Consider the following 11598-nt stretch of genomic DNA (forward strand, 5'->3'; position numbering starts at 1 on the left):
ATAGGACCCTCGCGTCCTCATTTTCTTGCCCTTTGGAATCTAGCGTGTATTGGACTACCTTCATACATTTGCTTCTTTCTTCCTCATATTTCCCCCCTCTTCAGTTCTCCACTGAGCCTTCTTTTTTACCCCAAATTGTATGTTCACTTTGTTTTTCTTTGGTCTTATCATCCATAGTTCTTCTCTCAACCCCGCGCCAAAACAAAAACGTTGCTACTTCTAGGATGGGTTTCAATAGATACCCGGAAGTAGCAAGGCCTCCTTCCTTCCCATTTTTCCATCATCAACTTTTTTATTTCAATTCCATATGGCTGAAGTCTGCCTTTTTTTTTTTCTGACTATATATGTTCATTTCCCCTCAAACAGAGCTTCAGATAGACCCAAATAATCGTAAATCACTGAGCACCACGTACTATGGCCCCAAGCACTCCCGGGAGAGGTACCCTCCGTTCTGGTACTGCAGCCTTTGACCCCGCTTCTACCCCAGAGAGACAACTGAAGGGAACAACTGAAGGGAAAGTAGTCATAGCTCCACTATGTGTAATTCGCCCAGTGAACACTGGAGGGCTCTCCACTCACAGACTGGAACCCCAACTAACAATCAGATCAAAGCTGTAGACTGGAACCTTGAAGAGCTGCGGTTATAATTTACTGAAAATCTTCTAAGTGCCCAACTCTGAGATGGACACAACTTCCGTTACTTATTTTACTGGGTTAAAATAACAGTATGAGGCAGGCATTATCTCCATTTTACTGGTAAGATTGTGTCCCAGAAAAATTGATTATGCCTTCAAAGGCCACATACGGGTAGTTAAAAGAATGAAGCCAGGATTCAACTTCAGAGTCCATACTCCTTCCCTATTTTCAGATTACCATTTGTCATCATCTTCTAATTTTTTTACTGATTGCTTTTTAGAGAGAGAGAAAGAGAAATATCAATTCTTTCTTCCACCCATGTATGCATTCATTGGTTGTGTCTTGCATGTGCCCTGACCAGGGATCCCACACACAACCTTGGCATATTGGGATGACACTCTTACCAACTAAGCTATTGGGTCAGCACTGTCATCATCTTTAAAGATGAGTAAATTGGAACCCAAACTAGTAGTGAAGCTTGTCCAAATTCATAGTGGCAGAGTTCCCTGAGTACTTGTACACACCTCTCTCATGAATGACATATGTAAGACATTCAGCATAAAAGATACACATTGCTTGTCTTAGCCTGCTAGGTTTTTTTGCAAACATGCATCTTTGAAGATGGGGACAAAGGGACTATGTTCTAGTAAGAATCAGAGGTAAAGTCTTCTTTTTAGGTACAACATGGCTAGCAGTAATGAACCCATGGGATTATAGTTAGTGTTGATACCTATTTTGTGAAATACTTTATTTATTTATTTATTCATTCATTTGTTTGTTTGTTTATAGAGAAGGGAAGGAAGTGAGAAAGAGGGAGAGAGAAACATTAAAGTATGGTTGCCTCTCACATGCCCCCTACTGGGGACCTGGACAGCAACCCAGGTATGTGCCCTGACTGGAAATCAAATCAGTGACACCTCAGTCTGCAGAATGATGGCCAACCCACTGAGCTACACCAGCCTGAGCAATATTTTTTTAGTTAAAGATTTGTATTTGTTTTTGAGACCTAGTTTAAATCTTGACTCCACTACATACAAGCAGTATGATCTAGTGCACATTATATGGCATCTCTGGCTTTTCTATCTCCTCATTTAAAAAACAGGGATATTAATAATAATGTGACTTGCCTCACAGGGTAGGATAGCAGAGCAGTGAAAAGTACATGTTCTGGAGCCAGGTTGCCTGGATTTTCATCCAGGTTCTACTACTTTCTGGCTGTGTGACCTTAGGCATATTAACTAATCTCTCTGAATCTGTTTTCTTGTCTGTAAAATGAGGTAGATAGTTATTATTCCTACTCATTAGGAATAAATAACATAAAGAACTCATAAACATCTCTGCCTCACAGTAAACATTTAACAAACATTATCTACTATCATTCATGAGGTTAAATGTGATAGTGTTGGTAAAGCTAATGGTGCTGAGCACACAGTAAATACTAAATACTTGGTAGCTCACTATTGCCAGCACACTATGAAACTAAAAAAAAAAGAGCTATAAGTTACTGAAGAGAAGGGAAGTTAAGGCCCCTCAGTTGCCATCAACAGGCAATGGAATTGGAAGGTCAAGAAAGCTGAAGAGGGCTGACTGGAGTAGCTCAATGGATTGAGCACAGGCTGCAAACAAAGGGTTGACGGTTCAATTCCCAGTCAGGGCACATGCCTGGATAGCAGGCCAGGTCCCCAGTACGGGGTGCTGAGAGGCAACCACACACTGATATATCTCTTCCTCCTTCTCTTTCCCTCTCTAAAAAATGAATAAATAAAAATCTTTAAAAAAAAAAAAGAAGGAAAGCAGAAGAGCCCTTGCTGCTGTGGCTCAGTAGTTGAGTGCCAGCCTGTGAACCAAAGGGTTACTGGTTCGATTCCCAGTCAGGGCACAGGCCTGGGTTGCTGGCCAGGTCACCAGTAGGGGGTAGGTGAGAGGCGACCACACACTGATGTTTTCCTCCCTCTCTTTCTCCTTTTCTTCCCCTTTCTAAAAAATAAATAAATAAAATCTTAAAGAAAGAAATCCCTTTCTGAACTCAGAGGAGACCAGAACTCCAGGAACCTCCCAAACTTGGCTTCAGTGTGTCCTCCTGCAGGGGCTGGGATCTCAGCAGCCTGGATCCTCCGATCTCACCAAACCTGCCTCTCTCCTCTAGACTCTCTAGGGCAATGGTTCTTCACAGGAAGCAGTTGTGCCCCAGGGGACACTCAGCAATACTTGTAAGCATACTGACTGCGACAACTGGGGTCGGCAGGGCCACTGACACCAGGGGGCGGAGGCAAGGGACGTGGCTGAACCTCCTCCGATGCACAGGGCAGCTCCCACAACAAAACATGGCCTAGTCTAAGTTGCTATTAGTTCCAGGGTTGAGAAACCCTGCTCTCGGGCTAAGGAGATCTCCGTTGGCTTAGTAGGGCTTGGGCAGGGTTGGAAGCAGAGGGAGGAGACCTCGCTGGAGGGGCCAGGGAACAGCAGAGGCAACCACTCTTACAACCTGTATAGAGTGGGCCCCAGGGTGGCTTTTTCCTCATTATCAATGACTAGAGGAAACGGGGAAAAAACTAAGAAAACAGAGCCAACTTCTTTATACGTGTTATATTTTTCATTAATAAATAGGTTTTCTTCTTCAAACACAGAACATGTAACAGATCGAAACACTCCCCCCTCCCCCCATTCCAAAGACAAGAGTCTATAAAACAAATGCCAGCTGTACTGCCCTAAGGGCAGAAAGAGTCTGGTGACCCCCACCCAGCCCTGCCTCCTGCAGCACCACCACCCCCACCCTGCAAGAGAAGGGGGTCTGGGGCTTCTCCCTTGGACCCTGGGGACTGAGGCGAGAAGCATGTGAATGTATGATGTCACCTCTCCATGAGGCATGGGCTATGCAAAGATGAGGTTTCCTTCTCATTGGCTCTGACCAGCTCCTGCCCTTCTGATTTCAGTTGTGAAGCACCTGGGCTCAGCTCCCGAGGGAGCTGCCTCACGGCTTCCCCACTCTCCACTCCTCGGTGGCCTCCTCAGAGGAGAAGGGAAGGGCTCAGACACCCCTCCCATCCCCTGGCCTGCATGGAAACGCTGGGTAGAAGAGGCATGATGGTGAAGGTGAGGCTCCTATAGGCCCCTGAGCCCATGAGGCCTGCATGCCCCCCATACCTTTCCTCCCTCTAGAGAGGGGGGCACTGGGGCCACCGCCCCTCCACCACCTAGGGCCTGGCTTGGGGTGTGATGGTTCTTTCTCAGTGTCAGGTCCTCAAGCCGGGCCTGGCTCTTTCCTCGTCCCATTCTTGTCTCCTTCCAAGCCCTCCTCGTGGCCGTCTGAAAAACTCATTGTCCAGTGTCCTAAGTTGTCTCATCCTCCCTCTCCCCGTGCCTCTGCAACCCAAGGGAGGAAGTGGGAGGTCATCTCCCCTCTCCAACCCCCACTTCACATAATGGAACAGCTTTTGGCCTTTTCCTTCTTGAAAGTAGAAGAGATGAGTTCAGAACGACTGGGGAGGTGGAGCAGTCGCTTGGAGAGGCTTCGGACAGGGCTCTTTGGGGGTATCAGGCTGGGCTTGTTCAGACACACCGTGGATGCCGTCCGGAAGATGCTGTGGATGCTCTTTTCTGAGGTGAAAGCTGAACCTTCCAGGTAGATTTCTGCACCCAGCTGCTTGGCTATTGCACAGCCCTGCAGGGGGAGAAGGGAGTGAGGTCACCGACGCAATGGTCCAAAATGGCTCAGAAAGACTACGTCCTACAGTTAGTGGTACTGCGGAGGCTACTCCGTGGGACCCACCTGCCAGCCTCCCACCACCGCCCCCTACTGGTTGTATTCTGAAGGTGAAGCCTGACAGCACATTACAATCACCTGGGACACTGTGAGAACCATTTGACACCAGAGTAAGTCAGTGAGAATTTCTGGTGAGCCTGGGCATTAGTATTTTTAAAAGCTCCCCAAGTGAATCTAATATGAAATACTAGTTTAAAAGAAATGAACCTTTACTCCCATGTGCATAAGAAATTATCCAGTAATTTCATTATAAATGCAGTTCCCATACCTTTCTCCCAGAGTGGCTCTATAGACATGGAGTGAGGAATCCCAATAAGCACCTTGCATGATTCTCATGCAGGTGCTGCACAAAAACTATCTGAGAAACACCGGCACACCCAGGAATAGCGCCCCTGCCAACCTACAGCATAAATCAGGGTAAATGGGACCACTTCTATCCAGGTAACTGGTTGCTGATTATAGATGGCCCCCCAAGAATACCAATTCTCTCTTGCCATATTGAGAGAATTTGAATAAGGGCCATGTTCCATGTCCTTCACCTGTAGCCTTCTCCACCCCACCCCTGCACACAGTGGCGTACACACACCTGCTCGTACGAGATGGGTGCCTGCTTCTGGTGGGACAGCTCCATCAGAGTGCTCAGGTCTGTTCGCAGGTCTGTCTTACAGCCGATAAGCAAAACCCGGGTGCTGGGACAATAATCTAGGATTTCTGTCCTCCACTGAAGAGCCATGCAAGAAGGTTGGAAGAAGGAGGAACAAAGGGCAATCAGTGACTAACAGACACCCAGAGAAGCCCAGTTGGCAACATCACACACACCATACAGCTTGTCACCAGCCCAGCCATCCCTCTGAGTCACAGCATCACCACTGCATTAATTACATCATCTTCCTGCCGTGAGGCCTTTGGGGTCACAGGAATGCTGGCCCAAGAGCCTGTCCCCTCATTCAACAGCCCAGTCACCAGAGAAAGCACAGGGGTAAATCTCCCCCGACTCTCTGCCAAACATATGGGGCCTGGATCTGCCCCCTCCACCCGGTCAGAGGGCTCCACAGGTCCAGAACACCAGGAGGAAGCCAACCAGTCTCTTCCCAAGGGAGGGAGATAGTCCCAGAGCCTTCTCAGAAACGAGGCTTAGTTCCACAGCGTATCCTCAGACACCTCAGTTTGGTCAGCCCTTGCCCGTCAGACCTAGGCATTGCCTCCAGCAGCTCTGCTCAGGCTTGCCTGGCTTGCCCAGACCCAGTGGGCCTGGGATCGGGGTCTGTAGAGGCTGCCTCCAAAAGACTGCATCCCTGACCTTCAAACCAGATCATCATAAGGTTCTCTGACTCTTGATCTCTCGTTTCCAGAGCCTTCAGCGCCACCCTCCCTGGCTGGGCCTCAGGAAGAACAGTATGGGACAGGGGCAGAAGATCTGGGCTCTAGTCCGGTGCTACAGGTAATGGTGTGGCCTTGGGCAAATTTCTCCTCTCTCTAGACTCTGTTACTTTCTGTTACACAAGCGAGGGTTAGATGATAAGGTCCCCAAGATTCCTTTCTGTTCTCAAACTGAGCCAGAGGTCGTAGAGCTTATCCAGACTCACCTTCTTTTTTTTTTTTTTCTTCTTCTTTTTTTTTTTAATTAAATAAATTTATTTTTTTTAATTGTTTATGCTGTTACAGTTGTTCTATTCCCCCCTTCATTCCCCTCCACCCTGCCCCCCAACCCCCCCATTACCCCCCCTTTAGCTTATGTCCATGTGTCTCAAGTCCTTTAGGTTCTGTATTTCCCATACTATTCTTGCCCCCCCCATCTATTTTCTATCTACTGTCTATGCTACTTGTTTTCTGTACCTTCTCTCCCCGTCTCCTCCTCCCACTCCCCTGTTGCTAACCCTCCTTGAGATCCAGACTCACCTTCTTGAGTGCGCTGTCCACTGTCTCTGGACGACTGATGTCAAAGCACAGTAACACTGCGTCGGAGTCGCTGTAGCAGAGCGGACGGACGTTGTCGTAGTAGGGAGACCCTGTTAGAGGGGAAGGAGAGCTGATGCTAGGCGATGGCATTTTCCATGCCCCACAGGCCTGAGCCCAAAGAGCCCTGGGAATACCATTCTTGGCCCCCCGGGTTAGTTGGCCCCACCCATCTCCCAGGGGAACCTGCTGCAGCATGGAAGCATGAGACCTGACCACCTGCCAGAATATCACCTTCCTTAGCCCTGAAAAAGGCAAAGGAGGCAACATAAAAGAGGGGTGGAGCATAATTTGACCCTGTCTTGGTCTCCTACTGTGGGCTTCATTTAAGGTCTGCCAGTTCGGAGTCCCAGAGGAGGGTGCTGACACCCCTGCAGAGACCAAGGCTTGTTGAAGGTTTCCTCTTCTCTAGAATCTGTCTGCTGCCTAACCTCTGCTCCAAGGTTCTCCCCAACGCAGAAACAAACCTGACTGTTATGTAACTGGCCGCCCTGCTTCTTTGCCATGGGGTCAGAACTCTAAGAGGCTGGTGGAGATTCAGTGGCCCGCTCCTCCTCCACCCAGATCAGCTTATACTGAAAAGGGCAAAAAGAAAGCTGTAGCTCCTATGCCCCCATTTCTCAGGGAGACCATCTCAAAGGCAGCAGCACCACTAGCTGGGGGCTTTGAGGCTCCAGTAAAGGTCCTTCGCTGAGGGGGCAGCAGGCCTCACAGGACCAGGTGGTCTAATAGGGGAGAATGCTAGGGGCTGAGCCTGCCCCCCTCCACCCTGGGAAGGAAGAGTAGCAGATTTGGAACCCAGACAATCCGTGCTCAGAATAGCAAGCAGCCCCTCTCCCTGCACCACAATCACCATGGAAACTGGGGGGAATCCAAGTGGGGAGGGGGTTGGTTGTTAAAAAAAAGTAAAGGGGAGTTGGGATAGCTGTGTGCTCCTTCAACAATCTGTCCCCTTCCCCTCTCACAGGTGGGGTCTCATCACCATCACCGCAGCCCTGAGCAGAGGAAGCACTGCAGCACAGGGAAGGGGGAGGGGAGGAGGCCACCATTCTGGCTCCAAGCAACCCCCCTTTCCTAAGACTTGCAAGCGAATAATGAGAACAGGTCCCATCCTGGCCCCAGTGTTGGGAAGCCCCATCCCACACTTGGCTACCACTTCCTCCTTCCTTATGGGCATCGAATTTGAAAGAGGGACTTTGAGGACCACTGATAGCCTGCATCCTTTCAGATATTGGGGGGCTGCGGATGCGACATGAGAAAAAGAAAGCACCTTGCTGGTTTTCCATTATCTGGATCAGGATTCAAGGGCTCCATTCTGACTGTGGGAGGAAGGGGGAAACGGCGGGAAATGGTGATGGTAGGGGAGTGGCGCTTTAGGGCGGTGGTAGTGAAAAGAGATGAACTGCAGTAAGATTCTGGGCAGATTGAAAGGCGGGCAGGGTACAGCAGATGCAAAAGCATACATCGTACAGCCAACTGCATTCATTCGCATCCGGCCAGCACAGCAGAGTCTAGGATAACCAGAGCCCTGCCTCCCCACCCTTGGACTGCAGTGGGAAAGCATAGCAGGTTGAAGGATTTTTGTTTTGCTTTGTTTTGTTTGGAGGAGGGGGGATTAAGGGAGAATCTCATTTTCTATTTATCCATCACATCCCCTACCCCAAATCTTTCCAGACTTCAAAATTGGATCATGAGAACAACAGCTCTTTGGAGGAGCCCGACAGCATATTTATTGCATGTAACAGGAAACCCCTAGTGATTTATAGAGTTCTCCTTTAAACTCAGCCTGAATATGCATATTCTGAGTAGAGCAGATTTTATTTTCTTTCTCCTATTCCTGGCTTTTAGTCCTCAGTGACGACTCTGAACCCAGTCTATTTAAAAGGGACTAGGGGAAAGAGGTCACGGTAAGAGGTCATAATCAATGAAAGCAAGGGGCAGCCTAACACTGAGGGTTTAGGGCTGAGTGGGTGGAAAAATATTGCTTCCTTCGTTCCAGAGAGACAGGGCATGTCCACGCCAGGCCGGCGCAGGGGGAAATGGCCAGAGCCAACGCCCCCTCCTGCTGCCGCTACAACGAGGTCGCTCTGCTGCTCTGCCCCACACGAAGCTGTCTCCACCACCCTCCAAAGCACGGATGCTGCATCACTTCGGCCTGAGCTGCTGCGATATGATGAGCGGAGCTGAGCTGAGCTGCGGCAGGCGGACAGCAGTGGCCAGAGATGGAATGCAGGGCAGAAAACTGACTCAGGAGCAATACTTCCCCCAAGGCAGGCTTGTCTCCCTGCCTCAGCCACAACTGCCTCCAGCAGCACTGCCTTCTGCTTTATTTGGCTTTGCTCTGTGGCAGTAAAAGGCTGTGTATGTGGTGTCAGGGAGTGAAAATGGAGGGCCTCTGTCTGCCCCCAATAAATATTCAGGGGTTTATTCACCTCACCTCTGGAGGATGGGGCTAGACCCAGAGAAACGAGCAGCTTCTGGGGTTCATCCATTCTGCACTCCTGGGCCAGCCAACTGAGTTGACCAGGCCCCTCCCCCTACACCCAACCAGGGAATCTTTGGGTCCCTGTCTTTCGGTTCCTGGCAAGCATCCTATTCTTCCCCCATCAAAGAGGAAAACAATTCCTTAAAAAAATAGCAGCTGCAGCAGCTCAGTGGAGCTGGGAAGGAGACATTTGGGAACAGCAGTCTTACCTGAGGTGTCCCAGAGACTAAGCTCCACTCTCTGCTCCTCCGTCTCCAAGCAGGCTGTGTAATTCTCAAACACGGTGGGCACATAAGTCTGTGAACAGGGAGGAACTATTCACACCCTGGCCCCACCAGCCTCTGGTTAGTACTGCCTACACAAGTAACTACTCACCCTAGTGACATATTAAAGTGGCTGGAGGAAGGGATACTTGGGGCAGGAAGGGATACTTGGGGCAGGAAGGACCACATGGAGCAGGAGGCAGGGGTATTCAGAGGTGCAGGCACTTTGCTCTACCAAATTAAGAAACGGGAATGACTTCCAGCGAGGGACAAGCCCCCCAAGTTTTAGATGATGAGGGGTGTTCACACACGTATTCCTCTCAGCCCCAGATTTTTCTGTCTTCCAATTTTAGAGCCACGGCCAATCCCAGCCTTTGATCTTCTCCCGACAAGCCCCCTGGACCAGCAGAACAGCAGAGCCAGGCAGTGGAAGGCTGCCTGGAGCCATGCTCACAGAATCTTTAAGGCTGCGGTGAAGGGGCGAGCGGGTATTGCGTCAAGAAACCCCAGATTCTCAAATGCCTTCAGGTCCCTCTCCAGATAGCTGACTCCAGGATGAAGGGAGGTAGGAGGGGATTTGATTGGGGCCTATGGGTGAAGAGGTGAGGAGGAGCCAGCGGGGCGGCAGAAGTGGAACAGGTCTCAGGGGGAAGCTAAGGCAGGGCGGTCCTCCAGCCAGAAAGAGGCTAAGGATGGGGTGAGGTGAGGTGGGGAACGCAGAGACAGCTCCGTCCCCACCCCTGGGCAGGTGGGAATCTACCCCGGGGCAGGGGGCAGGCAGGCAAGGAGAAAAGCTGGCCAGGGGGCGGGCGGGCTGCTCACCTCGGGATAGCAGTCCTTGGCTAACACCTGTAACATCGCTGTCTTCCCGCATTGCACGTCCCCCACCAAAACGAGCTTACATCTGGCCACAACTGGCTGAGGGGCCCGTCTTTCCTTCATGGCTGCAGCCTCCTCCGGACTTGGACTATGGTTCAGGAAGGAGAGGGTTGCGCCAGGTGCGTTTCAGGACACAGAAGAGAGTGAATTCCCTGCTTTGCTCCAACTGATCAGGAGGCCGGCACAGCCCCTTTATATTGGCCTGGATTAACCAATCACAAGAGGAGGAGGCCTCTATCAGGACCAATGCCTGAGGTGGGATCCCCTCCACCAGCCAATGGTAGGAAGATCTGAGTCAGCGCCCTCTTCCTCCCTTTCCTTTCTCTTAAAGCGGCAACCGTTGCTTCCTCTGAAAGGGGGATTCCCACGTTTTGCATTTGTATTAGGGAGGGAGGAGGAGACTTGAGGCAAAATTTAATAATCTTGAATATCCACCAATTAGTGTCAAAAAACAATAACTAGCCGCGAATGCAGAAAGTGAAGGCAAGCTGGAGTTGTCCCAGAAGAGCAGGACCTGCTTGTACTAGAGACAGGTGGCACCCCTGGAGATGGGGTGGGGACAGAGATTTCTCACCTCTTTGTTCCCTCTAGTCCCCATCCAAACCAGTTCCCACTCTTGGTTTTCCCTCTCAGATGCTTCTGCTCTGCCCCTCTATCAGCTCCTGCTGTTCCCCTTTCAATTCCTGAGTCTGTTTCTCAGGAATCACCTTCTCCATAAATAAATAAATAAATAAATAAGTCTTCTCACATCATCTAGAAAAACCTCCCACAGCCCTTGACCCAGAGATTGGCTGGAGAGAAAGGAATGAGAGAGTCTGGCAAGTGGGTTCCGGAGAAAAGATGAGAACAAAGCACACAAAGTCTCCATTTGTTTGGCCAGACAACCTCTCACCCATGCCTGGCAGGAGCTGCGTAGGGGTGTTTGTTCTGCAGCCTGGGTTCAGCTTCCTGGATGAATCAGGCACTGGTCCAGTTCCAGGTGACACTTACTGATGCTGACACATCTCGTGTGCCACCTGACCAAAGTTCAGACGGGGCCTGGGACTTTAGGATTAGAAAACTGGCGGGCAACCTAAGGTTGGGATGAGCTACATAACTGCATCCTACGTAACCTGCCCCTCAGAGCACTTGCAAACTAAGGCACCAACCACTAGACAGAACCATGGAATGCACACAACTAGAACAACTCACTGCTTATTCAGGAACCAAGACAGCCCACATAAGGCATTCTGAGGATCCGGGATTAAGTAATCAGTCCTGGCTGATTGGGCTCATTTAGTTGGCAAATGGGTTTGCCACTAACCCATTTGGGGTTAGGGCAGTGGCATGGGTTTGTGTTAGGTCAGAAGGCAGTGGCATGGGTTTGTGTTAGGTCAGAAGGCAGTGTGGCAACATGAAAAGAGGATGGTGTGGTTCAGTGAGCAAATGGATTGAGCATTGGCTTATGAACTGAAAGGTCACCAGTTTGATTCCCAGTCAGGGTACCTGCCTGGGTTGCAGGCCAGGTGCCCAGTTGAGGGTGTGTGAGAGGCAACCAATAGATGGGTCTCTCATACATTGATGTTTTTCTCCCTCTCTCTCTTCTTTCTCCTCTTTCTAAAAATAAATAAAATTAA

The 11598-nt window shown here is 50.0% G+C and overlaps 1 protein-coding gene across 1 annotated transcript; it reads right to left on the reverse strand.

Moving 5' to 3' along the window:
- Positions 1-3228: 3228 nt before the first annotated feature.
- RND1 (Rho family GTPase 1) lies at positions 3229-10134 on the reverse strand. The gene is made up of 5 exons (XM_037135856.2): positions 9926-10134; positions 9050-9137; positions 6299-6408; positions 4986-5120; positions 3229-4297 (listed from the first exon to the last, which is right to left on the reverse strand). The coding sequence occupies exons 1-5, from the start codon at positions 10043-10045 to the stop codon at positions 4052-4054; spliced, it is 699 nt and encodes a 232-aa protein (XP_036991751.2). The 5' UTR covers positions 10046-10134; the 3' UTR covers positions 3229-4051.
- Positions 10135-11598: the final 1464 nt, after the last annotated feature.

This window comes from Artibeus jamaicensis, unplaced genomic scaffold (assembly GCF_021234435.1).
Source record: "Artibeus jamaicensis isolate MK-2021 breed Jamaican fruit bat unplaced genomic scaffold, CSHL_Jam_final contig_233, whole genome shotgun sequence".
NCBI classification, from domain to species: Eukaryota; Metazoa; Chordata; class Mammalia; order Chiroptera; family Phyllostomidae; genus Artibeus; species Artibeus jamaicensis.